Here is a 17,165-nt window from a genome sequence, read left to right as displayed (position 1 = left end):
ATATTATTCCTTCTTCTATTGTTCTTTGTTCTTTGTTCTTTGTTCTTTGTTGTTGTTGTTGTTGTTTGTTTATACTTTCACTTTTGCTTCTTATGCAACTCTACTTCTCTATTGTTCCGCTGGAGCTACATATTTCCATATCTAGATATGCATTCTTTCTTTCCATCCTGTAATTCAACGCCTCGAATAATTCATGGTCCTCCCTCCCTCCCTTTCACAACAGGTTACAACAAACTACAGAACAAAAGGAGGAAGCCAACGTGGGTAGAATTGATAAACATGCAATTTCAACTTTTTATCTCTCCTTCACCCCCCTTTTTTCTTTTTGTTTTTGCTCTTTTCCTTCGGAGTTAGGTTTAGGTAATGTTGCATTTTGTAGAAACTTTTCGTCTCTTCTCCTCAATATTCACCCATTAGATGGAAGATCTATTTACGAGATAATCTATACTCTATATTGGCTAAGCTCCTCCCAGGTCATCAAAAAGCAATCATCAAACTACAGAAAGGAAATATCACCCGACTACGCGGAAATGTGAAAACAATAAAAGTACATTTCCCAAAGAACTTGAAACAAGCACGTGCGCATTCAATTCAACTACGTCATACCCTATTCTATACAACCCCTATCTACTTCTTCTCCCTTACTTTGCTTCATTCTCCATGGCTTGCTTGATAACCCCAATTATCGCACTACTCTGAATCTTATCATTACCACCTTTCGAAATACCATACTCAACCTCACTTAACCCTTTCAAATACTCAATTCTCGTCTTTGGTTTCACTTTATAATCATTAAGAATCTGAACAAACCCAGTAATCAAATCAATCAAAGCTAACCCTTTATCAACTTTATACCTATTCAAAGTCAAATACGCAGTAGTCCAATCCTGCTTCAATATCGAGTTTAAAACAGCTTCAATATCCTGCGGATGCGGAGCTCCAACACAATTATAAATCATTTCAACATCAATCGTCTCATTCTCTTCACACGCAGCTTTACATGCTTGCAACACATTTAAACTTCGTCTCATGTCCCCCATTGATAAATTCAACAATGCATTCAATGCATCGGGTGTAATATTAATGTGCTCTTTAATCACAACGTTATCGATCCTGCTACGTATTGCCTCTTCGTCAATTGGGTGGAATCGGAACCTTGTACATCTTGAAATCAAAGCCGGATTCAATTTATGCGCATAGTTGGCCAAGATACAAAACCGACAGTTTTTAGTATACTTTTCAATAATTCTTCGTAATGAATTCTGAGCAACACTAGTCATGGCATCAGCTTCATCCAAAATGATCAATTTGAACTGCGGTGACGAAGAACTGGTAAAAATTTGTCTCGTTGATGCAAAACTCTTGATTTGATTACGAACAACATCAATACCTCGATCATCAGATGCATTGAGTTCCAACACCATGTTTTTGTAATTGGGCCCGTAGATCTCTCGAGCTAATGCAATGATTGTTGATGTTTTCCCTGTACCTGGAGGTCCGTAGAATAATAAATGCGGTAATTTGCCCGTTTCTACAAATCTTCGTATGGTGTTGACAATATCTTGTTGGCCATACACCTCGGTAAGGTTTTCAGGACGGTATTTCTCAACCCTGGAAACAAGGTTAGTACGAGGATGCAAACTCTATTCATTCTTCTCTATACATACCATGGTAGGTTGTCTCTGTATTTATCAGTCATTTTGGCTGCTGCTGCTGCTGATTGAGACGCGTAAAGATTTTCAATTCTCTTTAATTTTTTATTTTTTCAGCTTTGTCTGCTCTATTTTTTATTCTCTCTATACAACCTGTATAAGAAGAACTATTCCTAGTAATGCCCAATTAGCAGCCAACCTTATCCCCCAATTTTGCGTTACAAACTTTTGACCCACATAATTACACGAAGGCCACTGTGTGTCCGTATCCTCATCCCAATAATAACTCAAGGCAATACTTGATTGTTTCGTAGGACATTGAAACTGGAAATCAGCAGGACAATCACGCACAATAGCATGACATACATTAACACAGGGCAACACTTCATAATAATCCTCAGCTGGTTGAATAACATCGACAATGAAATCATTGCGTTGACTAGAGTTATCGCGTAGTTTGTATCCGGCGAAATCCGTGGCAACGCATCGAGGTATTGAAACGGCACAGAGCCAATCTTTATAACTATCAGCACAATCCTGACATGATCGCACATTGGAAAAGACAGATTCCGGTACCGTATCACACGCAACTTGTTGCAACGCTTTTGAGAAATTCTGATACAAGTTTTCAACATACCTGTCATAAATTTCTTTAGTGGTATTTTTTTCCTCTTCATTTTCAAATGATCGATTACCCAATGCTGGAACGCTATAAGCCACTCGATTACAAAACTCTAAATCGTAAATCAACTCACATGCCAGTCCCGACATGGTTTCAAACTCAATTTGTTGATAAATGGCACCACCAAAATCGGTTCCACTGAAATCAGCAACAACATAAGCAGTATACTGAGTCAGATCATCTAAATCAGGCACGTAAAACTGTTGTTGAATGCCACCGTTTCTTGTCGTGAATGAAGTTTCAATATTCCAGGGTCCCATCATTGCATGTCCTGATCGTATGGCACACCAACTTTTACTCAACCCTTTAAATATATCCTTTTCCTTGTATGGATACACATAGAGGGAATATTTCGAATGCGATGCATTTAACGACTCCCAATCTCCGCTATATTCAGTAAGATTCTCAGTGATTAGCAAAGCCAGCTTATCATCAGCATCAACAATGGATCCAAACGTTCGATTATCCCACTGGAAAACCAAATCATTTTGCGATACACCAATTTGATAAGTCCATGCAGCAGTTACATTGGTGTTTTGAGGCGCTCGCACAGCAATGTACAAGACACGTTCATCATCGTCATTTGATCCAATTGCAGTTGCGCTGGGTTTAGCTGTAGATATTGATGTGCCTGTAGTTGGAGTTGGATTTATTGGTAAATCAGCCAATGCTTGGAAATATCCATCGTCAAATAATTCCATGTCCCCAACTTCATTATTTTGAAACATGGTGGAGTTGAATGAATAGTATACTGCTAGACTCGTATCATCTTCATCAACATTATCAGGTTGAGTACATATATTGCCTGATAAAAAGATTAAAAACTCATAATATTCACCTAATCCAGTAGATGTATTGACATTGAATGAATAATACTTGACTTCCAGCTGTACAATAGTATCGATAATAGGCGTAAACTCTTGTAACCCCTCCGATGATGTCTTTCGTTTGTTTGAATAGTGTTTAACTTCAAGTGGCTTTTCAGTGTGGTTGAGATGTAGTTGATCTTGATTATGTCCGATGTATTGTACCCCATCGTCAAACTCCTCATTATCAATCTGCCCAAATAACTTGTTGGCAAATGAGCTGTATAGTAGAAAGAAAAGTACGATGATTTTATTCATTGATGCAGGGCTGACGAGGGAGTGGAAGTGGTGGAATATTGCCTTATGTCAGGCTCGGCTTTTGTACTAGTTATGTAAAGAATCTGGAAAAATTATACACGACGCTCCTTCATTGTCGCGACATACTGCTAGTCTCATCGGTTAAACTACGTACTGTAAAATTATAAGTGTCTATAAACCTATATCCTTCTTAAATTTGCTCCAAAACCCTTTCTTCTTCTTTTTCTTCTTACTGTCATCGTCGGACCCTGCCCCTCTTGACATACCCGGTTGACTCCTTCTAGGTTCCAATTTCAACTTGTCCAAACTTGTTTGACTTCCTCTCTTTATCCGATTATCCGATTCATCAGATACAATCTTACGTAATGGAGAAAGAGTCGAACTTGACTGTTTATCTGGTTTTTCCAATCCGCCCCATTTCAATGTTTGTGGAGGGGGTGATGAATGATCTCTACTTCCATCTCCATTGACACTAGGTACCGGCAGAGACGACTTTTCTGGGGAGTTTGCTTGTGGTGTTGACGTTGGAGTGGCACTAGCCGATTTGATCTTGTTCAATTTCAACTGCTCGCTGAGCTCTTTAAATGATAATTTGCGCTCGTTTGGAATTCCCTTCTTCTTTGCTGGTTCGTCCTTCTCGTCTTCTTCCTCATCATGAGATGCAAGTAAAGACTTTGTTCTATACGTGTTTACCCCAAACGAATTAGACCCAGTTATTTCTCTCGCAAGTCGAGCACCTTGTCCATGACTTTCTGGTTGAACCGCAATGATTTGATTACATTGGTCAATAGAGTTATCAGTGATTGCTTTAGCAATGTTGACGTAAAATTCATCATTCATGGGCTTTTGCGTCAATTGTTTCAATTTCCGTTTGATGTCTTTCTTATGGCTAGTAAACAATCGAGCTATTTCATCGTAGGAGTTGTATGACGATGTAGATGTTTCACTTTGATGCGACTCATTAGAAGCAATACTATCAATATCGTCGTCATCATCTTCTTCTTCATCATCTGCATACGCATCCTCCTCTTCTTTGATTGCAGATACAGTCTCCTTCATACTGGTACCATTGACTCTACTCTGCAACTCGTACTCAAAGTCACACATGTTAACTGCAGGAACCACAATCACTGGCAAAGGGAAATTCTTCACCAACCTGTCTGTCAACTTGGACGAATTCCATGATCTCAATGGAGCTCCATACGCTTTATTGGGTTTTGTTCCTGTACAAACAATATTTGGCTCATATAACCGATACATATCTCTCATCACTTCCTTTGTGCGCCCAGAAACTAGCTCAACTGTCACTCTAGCAATAACATCAGGATTCATAACCTGAAATATATAATCCATGAGATCGTAGGCAATTTTGGTAATATTATCAGGTTCATTTCTCAGTTTGAACCTCTCAAATGGGTCATTTCCTCGAGATGGGGATCTCGACAATGCTAGTTGATTTCTTCTTGTCATTAGATTCCTCTCATACTCCAATACGCTAGGGTCCAAGGTGGCACAAACAATAACCTTGTCTCCATTTTCAAGAAACTTGCTCAAAATCCAATCCAACGCTACCCAAGTATGCTGTCTTGCGCTAATGTAAACCAAAATACACCTATGTGGCAATACGGGCACCATGGGAACCAATTTTAAATTATACAATGGCCAATATAATTTATGTCTTTGGGTGATTGAACAAAACCTTCGAGTGGTAATTGGTTTAGTTGGATATTTAATGACTCTCTTTTCCAATCTTCTCAATTCTGCAAGCTCAGAACTGTCCAATTCATCAAAAGCGTTACGCGTTGGTGAAACAATGGGGGAACTTAGACGATCTATGGAGTAAGGCTGTCTGCCACGAATGTAAGAAGATCCTGGTTTAAGGTTCCCGTGCTTGCGCTTGTATATTTCCCATCCATAATCGTCATCTGGGGCCGGGATTTCGTCATCGTCATACAGAATGTTTACATCATCAAATGCAACTTGTTTCTTGTATAGCTGTTTAAGATCTTTATCATTTTTCACAGGCGGGGTGAATTTGATAAACCGGTAGTTTGTAGACAGTTGGTTGGTTAGCTTATTGAGCAAGTCGTCAGCGTCTACACTCTTTGCAACACTAAAATCTGATGAACTTCGACGCCTTGAACTGGTCAAACCTGCTCCTGTAAATGCTTGTATCTCATCTCCGTCACTTACTGCACGATGGAGCTGTGATGATGATCCATCTGAATGGTGTGAAACTACTACCTGGGGTATGGAAGCCATGTGCAAACTCTAGTGAATAAATAAAATTAGGTATGGTGAATAAGTTGAATAAGTTGGACTTGAAAAAATACTAATCTCTGGATGGACTAGCGAGGAGGGGGAGGGGTCTCTATAGGATATAGGATATGAAATAAAAATAAAAATTCACTTCAAATGTAGTTTTATAAGTATAAAGCAAAAAGAATGAAAAATTGTGGATATATATTCTTCTCGTGATAAAGCAAAAAAAAAAAAAACAAATAAAAAAAAAGTGATACTTACTCTTCTTTTGCTGTTGTTATGTATTTTTCTTGACGTATCACACAAAAATTTTCATTTGCTTCCAACGGCTCAGAGGAATAGGCAAGAAAAAAAAAATATATATATAAAAATAGCAGCTTCCAGCCGTGACGGCTGTAAAATTGGAATCACTCAAGATACAATGTGAAATCTCTTGGCAGATGATATCTCACTACAACCACCACGAAGAACGAATTCTCTCTTTGAGCTCGGAACAGATATTGCGCTTTATACCGAAAGGACAAAGAAAAAACCAAAAACCAAAGGAAAAAAAAAAGAAAAAGAAAAAGAAAAAGCCTCAACTAGAGTTTAATACCGATGGCTAGTCATCGTGTGACTTTTAAAAGTCAAAAAAAGAAAAAGGGCTGTCAATAAATCATTTTTTTTAAACCAAAAGTCTAATCTGCATGAATTAAATCTAGAATTAAAAGCTAAATATCTGTTTCCATGCAGCATTTCTTTCTAAAGACATCGTCTGATTTTTTTTTGTTGTTGTTGGGTGCACTCACGCTACCTAGCCGCGCCGGTAATTTTATCCCGGGGTAAATTTGTAGTACATAACCGAAAAAGTTTAATTTAAATTTGCAGCCAAAAACCGCTAGAAACCTATAGATCATATCTATTCATTAGATATATGCAGACCAACCTCCATACATTTGTGCCAATCTTTCCATCGAAGTTGCCTCTTGAATTAAAACATCAACTTGACCATGTATATTCATAGCCAACCCTTCATCTTCATTCATCAAACCTCTGATTTTCTTCCGCACCTTCATCAAATCACGTTGCGGATCCTGATTCTTCCAATCTAATAATGGATCATATAGCAACGTTTCCAAAATGTTCATCAAAGATTGTTCATTGTTTCGCAATAACTGACCAGTTTCTTCACAAGAGATTCGAAAGCTTCCATCAACACCACATATTCCCATAGCATCAACCATATTCTGAGTCAACCTGAATGGAACGATTTCTGGCGTAGGCAATGACTTTCCCTTTTCAAACAAACAATCAAAGTCAATATGAAGTATGGCGCCTGTATTTTTGAAAAATAAAATATTCTCACAATGTCGATCCCCAAGTCCAACCAAATATCCAACAATAGACATTACAGCTGCTGACCTTGTGAATTTATTCCTGGCGATATACCATGCACTAGGATCGGAAAATTGTTCAATAAACCATTGATGAAGCACTGGTTCATTATTATGAGCAATGGTTTTAAACAATTGCACCAAATTCTTCAACTTTGCCTCATCTGGTTTACGTTCTTGAATAAACTTTTGTGCCGAATTTAATGCAACAAAGATCTTGCGCTCATTAACAACTTTACCTAGCCGCTTCCGCTGCTCATTGATTATACCTTTCATAGTTTGAACATCCATAACAAACTCAATAACTCCAATTTTTTCCGATAAAGGAATCACTGAGTAATTTGCCACATTTAATTCCCTCTTTCTTGCCTCTGTGCTTGTTGAAAGAATACGATTGACCATGGTAGTAAACTCAACCACTTTTGCATCTTTTCTTGTGTCATCTCCTTTTACCATTAACCGGTAAGGATTTCCATCTGAGCCTCGAATCGTAACCTGTCTCGGCATTTGTAATGAAAAAAATATGTTAACCACATCATCGAAGCCATCAAATGTCACCGATGCACTCTTAGGAAACGCTGTGTAATTGGCAACTTCTTTATGCGGAAGACGTATTTGAAGGTTGGATTGAACTGGGATGACTAGTTGCTCATATGGTTTACTAGCATCTTCAACCCCAAAGTATTTTGACAAGGATAATTGCTTGGTTCTGGAAGATTTGCTAATAGGTTTAGAAGCGATATCAATAAGCTTTTCAAAAAGTTCTTGCGCCGCCAAAACCAAAGCCCCATTCGACTTCTTGCCCTTATTCAATGACTCTAAAATCGTATTGACTTTTAATTTTCGCTTTGGATCGGTCGAATGTATATGAGAAAGAACATACCATAAACTGTGACGTGGATACTCAATTATTATGCTTGACACCACACTTGCCATTATTTTAAACGACGGTTCATGATCCTGAACTATCCTCGAAAGTATTTGCGTGATAACAGTGTACCATGCATATGTCGGAACACTTTTCAAACTGGCACCCAAATCATGAATAATCTGCTGTAATTTCCTCTCGGCAGACTTTGTCTTGTTTGGTCTTTTGGCAAAATCCAACCAAATGGTAATCAACTTGGGAAGAGCCTCAAATATAAACAGCGAACCAATAGACACGGCCGTAAGGAAATTCCTCACTGTCAAGTGCTCATAAAGTCCAGACGAATCTTTGGAGGACTCAATCAATTTGTTGTAATATTTTCCAATATCATAACTTGACTTTTCATATTCCTTGTCCAAATTAAATGCCTTTTTATATTCTTCAACAATTTGATGAGCAGACAAATGATTCGACTCATCTAACCAATTGGCATATTGTAATTGCACTCTAGCTTTTGATTTGGCATCGAGAAGTTGGTCACCAGCCAACACTTCGGAAATAGTCTTTATTGCTTCAGATTGTTTACCCTCGGTCCACAATAATTTGGCAAATTCTATATTTGCCGTTGAATTGTTTAAAGCCATAGCTTGCACTATGGATCTTGTTGAAATATCAAGTCGATCATTTTCACGCGCGAGACTCGATTGAAGTAAGAGTATATCTGACACTTGTTTCTCATTGCGAATAATGTGGTTGGCGACAGCATGGACTGTTAAAATTTTGTTCTGAGCTTCAAAATCTTGATCAACATTGCTTAATCGTAATTTGAGAATATCGCTTTGGTCAACAGATGACAATATCTCTCCCATGTCGTGCAAAGAATGTAGCTGATTCATCAAACCGACATTTTTACTGAAACTTGACGAAACTGATGACACAAGCGACAAGCCAATCACATTGTATAACTTGTCTAATGAATCTGCAAAATCAGGTTTCTCGTCATTATACAGCTTTTGTAAATATCTTGCCAATTCATAACTAACCACAGTCTCAGTGTCTTGAGCTTTACCTAATGAATCAGTTACTTGAAGCCATTTGTGCAACTGATCTATTTTGCCCGAAAATACAGCTGATTTCAACCCCACCAAAGACCAATCCAAAGGTGTTTGCTCTACTGAGCTGGGGTCCGTTGTTGATGAAAGTGTGGAAAGGACTTCATCGTACGAGCCATGCTCATTCAAAGCCTTTAATAATCTGGTGTTGTATTCTACAGAAGAGCCCTCGCCTGTCCCCAAAACCTTGAAAGATTCCAACGCCAAGCTCCAATTATCATTATACTGAAACGTGGTCAATTTTTGTTTGACATTGTTTGTTGAAAACAACTTCAAGACTCCGTTCAACGCATCATAATCATTGATACTAGCATACATATTTTGTAACGTCTTTGAAGCATCCAAATCACCAAGTTTGAAAGATGTATTGTCAATATGACCATCTCGATAACACTTTTCTATATAGAGAATCGTTCTCTCATATGAATCACATTCCGCAGATTTTATAGCAACCAAGTCCATCCCAAATGAATCAATAAATTTCTTGACCAATTCTATTTTATCAAGCCACATATCTGAGGTTGATACATCCAGCGAGACCAGGTAATTAGCAAATTGCCTAGTAACAGATAACCATTCATTACAATAATCAAAAACCGAAAACACTGATTGAAAACAAAGTTTCAATTCCTCTGCACGATCGGTTGGCATTGACTTGGTGTCATATTCAAATAAATGTTGAAATTCATCTAGCAACTCCTGTTCCACATCATGCTGTAGACATAAAATGTGTCCGAGAACCACATACTTGAAAAGGTGTTGACAAAGTGATATATTGTGATCTTTTTGAATTAATACTGCACATGTTTGAAATATCAATTCCCGGTGGTTTGCATCTTTAGATTTATCAAACTGACTTGCGCGCTTCAACAAATACAAGGTGATATCAATCAACCAAGTCTCAAATTTCATTCCCAGTCTGAAGTAGGGAAACTCCATTGGCTCCAATTTGGGTCTTGGTGCCGAATACTTTGAACTCAACAATGGGGTCAACGTGGATTTGGCAACATCACTGAACTTATTCCAAGGGCTTTTATTTTCTCGCAGAGATTCCTTTGTTATTCCCAATATAGTCAAGAAACTTTGCATAGCATATGCTGCAAACAACTGCTTTTGAGGATCGTTCGAGGACCAAAATATGGTTAAAACATGGTTTTCAATTAAATCAACCAAAAATGCTACATTCTCCTTTTCATTTTCAAAGTTTTGTCGAATCACAATCAGCAGCTCAACCTGTTTGAAATGGAACTTGTTAGCATCTAAAGCGCCCACAACTGCCAAAACCCTTGCACATTGAGATGTGATTTTGTTGTTTTTGTTTTTGAAATGAGTGGCCGTGTCTAAAACTGTTCGCACCAATACCGTTATGGTGTCATGCAATCCAGGATCTTTGAAGTAATCGGCTTGACAATTAAACTGAAACTTTCTGCAGTAGTTGTAAAGATCAAATAACGCTTGTTCAACAACGTATCTATTACTCGTCCTAAGACGCCTATTGAACTCCTGGAAAATCGTCAACTTTGATGGTGACTTCATGTTTTTAAACTCCTTAACAAAACTGAAATCTGACATGTAATCCAAAAAGGGAATTGACAAGTAATATAAAGAGTATCGGTTGTACTTGTCCTTGATCTCTTTATAAATCTTTTTCAAAATATCTATGGCGATATCTTGTGCTTCGGGACCAAAAGACTGGAATTTTTGGAAAATAAGGGAAACAATTATATCAATCAAGGAAATCAAATGAGTTGGTGGTAATTTTTGAACCAATTCATTCCAGCACTTTAAAGTCAATATGTGAAAGTCAGATTCTTCCAAAGTAGCTTGCAAACAGGTAGACAACTGCCCTAAAGCTGAAGTCAAGGCCAAACTATGATTATTGATCAAATACAAGATTGCACGGAATGAGGCCCTTCTTTCCAAAAATGGTTTTGCGCCTCGCAACAGGTGTGTCACATCACTGAACTTTTGTACCAACAACAACACCTGCTCCTCAATCAACATACTTGCCATCTTCCCCTTTTGAACTCTTTGGTTCTTCAGTGCAGCCAAGTTCTTTGCCACAATTTCCAATGCTGATATTATATTCGGCAAGTTTCGAACATTGTCTTTGTCGTCCATTTGAATCTCCATCAATACGTGCCACGTTATGTCTCCAATATGGGTGAAAATCTCTGTGCTTGCAACCAGCCTGAAGTGGGGGCAAACACTGCTCAACACTTTGATAACGTAGCGTTCATTTTGTGAGTCTTTGACTAGATAGGAGGCAAGTATTCGGGGCAAATTCTGAGTGAGTAATTTCTTTACTGACATGTTTGCCGCCTCTGCAATTTGAACCAACAACGTTGGGTCTTTGTGGTATTCCAACAACCTTGGCACAGTAAACTCCTTTGTTCTATTTAGGAAATATTTTCGACTCATTCCCAACACCTGGAGAAATTTCTCAAATAGACTCTCCTTTTTAATAATCATGTCGGCGATACTTGGCAAATAAGGTGATAATAATTTATAAGTTGAAAGGCCTTTGCAATTAGCAATATCCAAGAATCCACAATACACATAGTTCAGATGTTGATCATTGGGTTCACCTAACCAATCCACTAGCTTAAAGTACACTGCACATAATCTTTCGCCATTGCAAACACGAGCTAGCTCTACCAATGCATAAATGGTTGATTCGCCGAAATGACGTCTACGGGCTGACTTAAAATCAATTGCAGTTATCCTTTGAAAAATGAATTTGAATATCTTATCTAGGGTAGCATCATCGGTATCTCGAATAAGATACAAGGGTAGTATGCGGGTAATCAACATTCTGAGGATCCTGTTTTGGTGAGTTGATAAAAGTGTCAACAATCTACTCAATATACTAGCTTGACTCTCGTCAAAAACAGGCAAGTAGTTGGCATAGTAGTTGTATATCATGAGAAGAAAATTGCTACCTAATAATGGTTTTGATTGTAGTAGTGGCAAGCGTGGAAGGAAATATTCTTGAATTATTTCATCCAATATCAACGACTCGGTCGTGCTTTTCACTGGTGGCCGACTCTTTTTAACCACTGAATACAGATGCTTAATTTGCACGTTGGAATCTTTGCCGCTAGAATTCTTTGCAAAAGCTCTGGTAGGAAAGTTTCCCAATGCAGTAAGGAGCGTATACATTGTCTCCTCGGTCTCCAACTCCACGGGATATTTCCTAGTCAAATTTCGAGTATGGCGAATCCAGTTTACATCGCTGGACCCAATGTTTGTGGTATCAGTGCCATTATACCCAAGATGAGCTGCTGCTATAAAGCCTAAACTCTGGTCGACAGGAGGATGTACTAACTTGTCTTTCAATTCGTTCAATTCCGCACTTGTATATTCATAAGAAAGAAAGTCTATTGGTGTATGCGAAGGTCGCAAGTTCGAATTGCGCTCACTATGGTTCTTAATGATAGCTAAAGTACACTTGATTGGCATGGGAAGCATAGGCTGGTTCATCATCTCAATTAAGTGTTCCATATTCAACACAGAGGTAAAGTTTGATACAATACCTTTCTCGGTGCAAAGAATGTAAATCTTGAGTAAGGTAAGCGACACTGACTGAATCAAATTCGGATATTCGAACCCATCAGAAGTGTTGCTCAATTGCTCAAAGTCTTGGTCAAGTACTTCTGTAACCCACGTTAATAGTTGATGAATTTTACCCCATGCTTGTTGCTCGTCAAGGAGTGCATTATCCAAATGTGAAAGAATCAACAATGACTTTAAATTGTCCATCATACAAAGTGTCTCATCTGTATTAAAAATGCTCATTTCGTGAAGTATAAACCACAATTTTCTTCCAAAACTTTCATATTTAAGTTGATGGTTGCTAAGGTTCAACGATAACTTTTTTGCTATATCATAATCATTGATGACAGAATACAAGTGACAAGAAGATAACAATCTCTTGATATATGGGGGATTGGTACTGGATAAAATATCATTTAAACAATACGTGATATCGTCTTCCAAAATTCGAGTAACATTGTCTCTTAATAACTTTATAAACTTGAAATTGTGCAATTTCGTTGACACCAGATTGATAACCAGTATTAAAAGGCATTTTAAATGATTTAATATCTTTGGTTTGCGCCATGTGTTTGAAATGTGAGATAGTAGAAACGAAATCACCCATTCATAAAGTAGTACATCTTGCATTGCAACTAAGCCTGATCCCGAGTTTGGAACATGGATCAGACTAATTTCCCTAAGCTTTAAAGACGTGTTCAACAAATACAATTTCTTGCTCAAAACAACTTCAGTGGTATTGATTATTCTCAACACTGTATCCTCGTCATCTTTACGGTCCAGGATGGAAACTTCAATCAATTTGGCATTCAAAAATTGTAGTAAATAAAGAATTAATTTTCTAAAGTCTGTTTCTTGATCATCTATGTTTGCCTCTATATCCGACAAGAACTGGTGAAGCTCTTCTAAACTCAACTTCAGTACGGGTGCCATAGCATCGTTCGTAAACCCACTGGACTAGATTGATAAAAGTGTGCTGGTGATAAAAAGTGTATTGTAGAAAATAGGTCTTCACGCGTTTCTTCTTTTTCTCTAGCGAAATATAGCATCTGCCCTACGGTACAATTAAAATACATTTGTCGCATTAAAATCTATTAAACTAAACAGAAAAGGGGGGGTGGGGGCGGTAAGAGGGTAGAGACGTCAGCTTTTCGACTCTGCGTGGCGCTTTTTAACTTGCAACCAAAAGCCTAGCAAGTTTTTCAGTACCTACCTTGAAAGTAAGCATGAGTACACAAGTGTGACACTCCACAGAAGACTCTCATTTCATCATTGTCCGTAATTGATTGGCCTTTTAAATAGCAAAATGTGAGGCTCCGGAGCATGCGTTTCGTAATGCACCCATCCTAAACTTTGAGTGATGCCCAACCCCCTCCACTCTTCTTCAAGAAGTATTCTTAACGTTCCTGTTTCCGGGTTGAAGTAATCTTGAGGTATCACTTTAAGCATATTTTTGGGCAACATTACATGTCTATATTCGTGTGTATCATCACTGTATCTGGGACTGTAGTGTATCATATCTTGGAATTCAAGCACCTTGGCTCTCTCCGCGTCTGTCAAGTACCTTGGTTTGGTGGACATTTTGTATAAAGGTGTGACTAGTGAAGCTGTGATTACTTTGGACTGATAGGGGGGTGAATAAAATAAACGAGGAGTCAAAATGTGGGCAATTGAGAAACCAAAAAGTAAAGCAAAATTCTATTACTAATAAGTGTAATTCAAAATCTATAATTAGCAAAGATGAAAACGGGGTAGTTGCAGCAAGTATCACAAGCTTGTAGGTGCAATCTGTAAATTAATGGTTTCTAGTCTAAACTTTTTCGTAACTTTCGGTTTTTTTCGGTTTTTGAATTTTCTTTTCTTTCAAAAATTTTCTTTTTATTTTTTTTTTTCGCTTTCTTTTTCTTTTTGGACCTTTTTAATCTTTCACGCGTTTAATTTATGCACACTAAATTGAATCACAAGCAGACCGATTGGAACCAATTGCAAAGTCAGTCAGTCAGTCATAGGAACCAGTCTTTTGTAAGCAAGTTTGTTTACCTAATTGGTGACCTGTCTCTAGTCCTATTGGGGTTTTCCAGGTCTTGATAAGGATGCCTCTCGTGACGAGACCTACCAGATGAATGGTGTTCTCTAGATCTGTGCAGTCTATGCCCTTCACTTGACTTGCGATGAGAATGTCTATCTGAATCATGGTGTCTATGGCCAGAAGAACTACCCAGTTCACGAGTTGAATAATGCTTTGATCTTTTATGGTATCTATCTTCCCGGTTTGAAGTTTCTGAGTCTACTTTGCTGCGTCTATCTGATCCTCCATGCAGTGGCACTGCTTGAGCCTGACTTCTTCTTTGCATTTGTTGTTTCTGAATGAGTGCCATCGGATCATCACCATAATTATTTAAACTTGACTTCTTCTGTCCCAACCCAATCACCTTGTTCATTCTATCGTTGGAAAATCCATTTGGTTCACTCTTTTTAAAAGCACGATTCCCACTAAGCAAGTTCTCTGCTTCTGTTTTACCCTCGGTGAATTCTGCTGTAGTTTCAATGAATCCACCTGGATTTGCTACTTCACTCTCTTGCTTTTCAAACGGCACATCGTCATACATCCAACTCAACTTTGAAACTTTCAACTTCTCATTACTCGATAATTGATCTTTACTAAAGTTCTCTCCATATTGTAACTTCAAGAGGTCCAAGTATTCCTGCTCTTTTTTAAACTCAAGACTCTTCTCCTTTGATTCTTTTAGTTCCTTTAGCTTCTTTTGTTCAAGTTCCCAAACCTTTTGCTGGTTCTTTACTAAAGCCGGGTTCCATGACTTTTTCAAATTCAAATCTCCTGCCATGATAGAAGGTTAAGCGATGGTGTTGTGGTTGATGGTGATGCAAAAAGCATCAATGTTGCGCTGTGATTGTAGAGAAAAAGAAAAAAAAAATAAAAATAAAGTAAAATAGTCGCTTACGCCACACAAAGAAACAGTAAAACTACACGAACAGCTTTATGAAAGGGTTTTCATATATATATATATTCAAAATACGCTTCTATACTGTACGCAGTGGCAATACCTAGAGCTTGTAAATATACCACCTTCGTGCGAAGCAAAAGCAGTAACAGGAGCAAACCATTTGCTCCTCTTTAGAAACCGTGAATCTTGATATTCTTTTTAGGCAACTGTAATTGGGTTGTCAAAAATTCAGAAACTTTGGTTCTTTGATCACCTTGTAATTGAATAACCTCTCCCAAATCATCATCCTTAACGATGTTTCCGTTACAAGCAAAGTCTTTCTTCAAGACCTTTAAAATTTTCTTTAAATCATATTCATTTGGTACACCTTGAACTGTAGTTAAAGTTTTTCTACCGTTACGTTGTTGGATACGAATATGAATGTAGTTTGTTGGCTGAGCTTCGGAATCACCAGTGTCGGCGAATGGATCAAATGCGTTTAAGTTTTGGATAGTTGACATAAAATTGTAAAGGGCGAAGGAAATATAAGATTAAAAAGGACTCTTTGCTCTCTTTTTTTTTTCTTGGGTATGTAGTTCTTGTACTAAGTTTGAGTTGAAAGAAATGTGGTTAAAGGGCAGCGGGTGGTAACGACTGTACTTCTGTTCACTGATGTATCTCCTAAGTTTTGATCGATTAGTGATGTCTTTTGTAGAAAAAAAACTCAATAAAAGAAATTTAAAAATTTTAATTTACAGTCACACACACACACACACACATACTCACTTAACACGTTAATACATCCTTACATCAATATTAAACTCCAAGCAAACAAACAATACAACAAAAAAACAAAAAGAAATGTTGTGATCAAGAATATTGTACAATGGTACACTACTTTGTAACGCATACACGACCCAAGGCTAATTTGAACATTTCTACACTACTTTTTTCGTATTACAATTGTTGGCTGTCTCATTTGATTTTTTCTTTTGCATGTGAAAAACGTGCACATAAAGCACCACCAGATGAACAAGACTAGAGTTAGCATTCTAACTAACTTTTGACTATACCGTCAAGTAGCCTACCGTAGTATACCTTTCTTGACAACTGTTACATTCTATATGTTGAACTTTTTGCTTCTTTCCCGTCCCCACTTTTTCTGTGTTTTTTTTCCTTCCTCTTCTTCTTCTTCCCCAACAAAATGCGCGTTATTGTGCCAGGCGCCAATTGCTACTCAAGACAGAGGGAACTCCACACGGACGCCAATAAATCAGTCTAAAGAGAACCTTTTGTATTATGAAACAGTGTTATCTGTCAATGTTTGCTCTAGAATTCGCCGTAAGGATGTGTGTAACAGACTGTGAGTTTTGCAATTGTATGAGATTAGTCTTGTTTCCCCTAATTTTGCGTAAGATTCCATTTCAACGTTGTAATTTGCTTCTCTCTCTCTCTTCATCTAATTTTCATAAGAACCAAAAAAAAAAATAAAATCTCATCTATAATTTACAGATTGAATTCAACTTATACATAATCTATTGCTAGATAAACAATTCCAAGGGGGATCTATCTCAATCTAGTAAAGCTATAGT

At 37.8% G+C, this 17,165-nt stretch overlaps 6 protein-coding genes across 6 annotated transcripts; all 6 read right to left on the bottom strand. All coding sequences in view use genetic code 12, as the record gives it.

The window, feature by feature from the left end:
* Nucleotides 1-641: 641 nt before the first annotated feature.
* RFC3 (replication factor C subunit 3) lies at nt 642-1,699 on the bottom strand (the record flags this gene model as incomplete). The annotated part of the gene is made up of 2 exons (XM_067690934.1): nt 642-1,611; nt 1,668-1,699. 2 exons carry the CDS (start codon nt 1,697-1,699, stop codon nt 642-644), a joined length of 1,002 nt encoding a protein of 333 aa, XP_067549349.1.
* A 97-nt stretch (nt 1,700-1,796) lies between these two features.
* Nucleotides 1,797-3,458, bottom strand: MID1 (Mid1p; the record flags this gene model as incomplete). The annotated part of the gene is made up of 1 exon (XM_067690933.1): nt 1,797-3,458. The coding sequence occupies one exon, from the start codon at nt 3,456-3,458 to the stop codon at nt 1,797-1,799; it is 1,662 nt and encodes a 553-aa protein (XP_067549348.1).
* A 171-nt stretch (nt 3,459-3,629) lies between these two features.
* Nucleotides 3,630-5,720, bottom strand: I9W82_002111 (uncharacterized protein; the record flags this gene model as incomplete). Its single annotated transcript, XM_067690932.1, has 1 exon — nt 3,630-5,720. The coding sequence occupies one exon, from the start codon at nt 5,718-5,720 to the stop codon at nt 3,630-3,632; it is 2,091 nt and encodes a 696-aa protein (XP_067549347.1).
* A 905-nt stretch (nt 5,721-6,625) lies between these two features.
* MEC1 (protein kinase) lies at nt 6,626-14,209 on the bottom strand (the record flags this gene model as incomplete). The annotated part of the gene is made up of 2 exons (XM_067690931.1): nt 6,626-13,585; nt 13,970-14,209. 2 exons carry the CDS (start codon nt 14,207-14,209, stop codon nt 6,626-6,628), a joined length of 7,200 nt encoding a protein of 2,399 aa, XP_067549346.1.
* Nucleotides 14,210-14,664: 455 nt separating this feature from the next.
* I9W82_002109 (U2-type spliceosomal complex subunit) lies at nt 14,665-15,474 on the bottom strand (the record flags this gene model as incomplete). Its single annotated transcript, XM_067690929.1, has 1 exon — nt 14,665-15,474. One exon carries the CDS (start codon nt 15,472-15,474, stop codon nt 14,665-14,667), a length of 810 nt encoding a protein of 269 aa, XP_067549345.1.
* Nucleotides 15,475-15,764: 290 nt separating this feature from the next.
* On the bottom strand, nt 15,765-16,094 carry SUI1 (translation initiation factor eIF1; the record flags this gene model as incomplete). Its single annotated transcript, XM_067690928.1, has 1 exon — nt 15,765-16,094. The coding sequence occupies one exon, from the start codon at nt 16,092-16,094 to the stop codon at nt 15,765-15,767; it is 330 nt and encodes a 109-aa protein (XP_067549344.1).
* Between the last annotated feature and the right edge of the window lie 1,071 nt (nt 16,095-17,165).

Source organism: Candida metapsilosis (genome assembly GCF_017655625.1).
Source record: "Candida metapsilosis strain BP57 chromosome Unknown scaffold2, whole genome shotgun sequence".
NCBI lineage: Eukaryota > Fungi > Ascomycota > Pichiomycetes > Serinales > Debaryomycetaceae > Lodderomyces > Lodderomyces metapsilosis.
The sequence above is the reverse complement of the archived record's forward strand: the minus strand, read 5'-3'. Positions and strand labels throughout refer to the sequence as shown.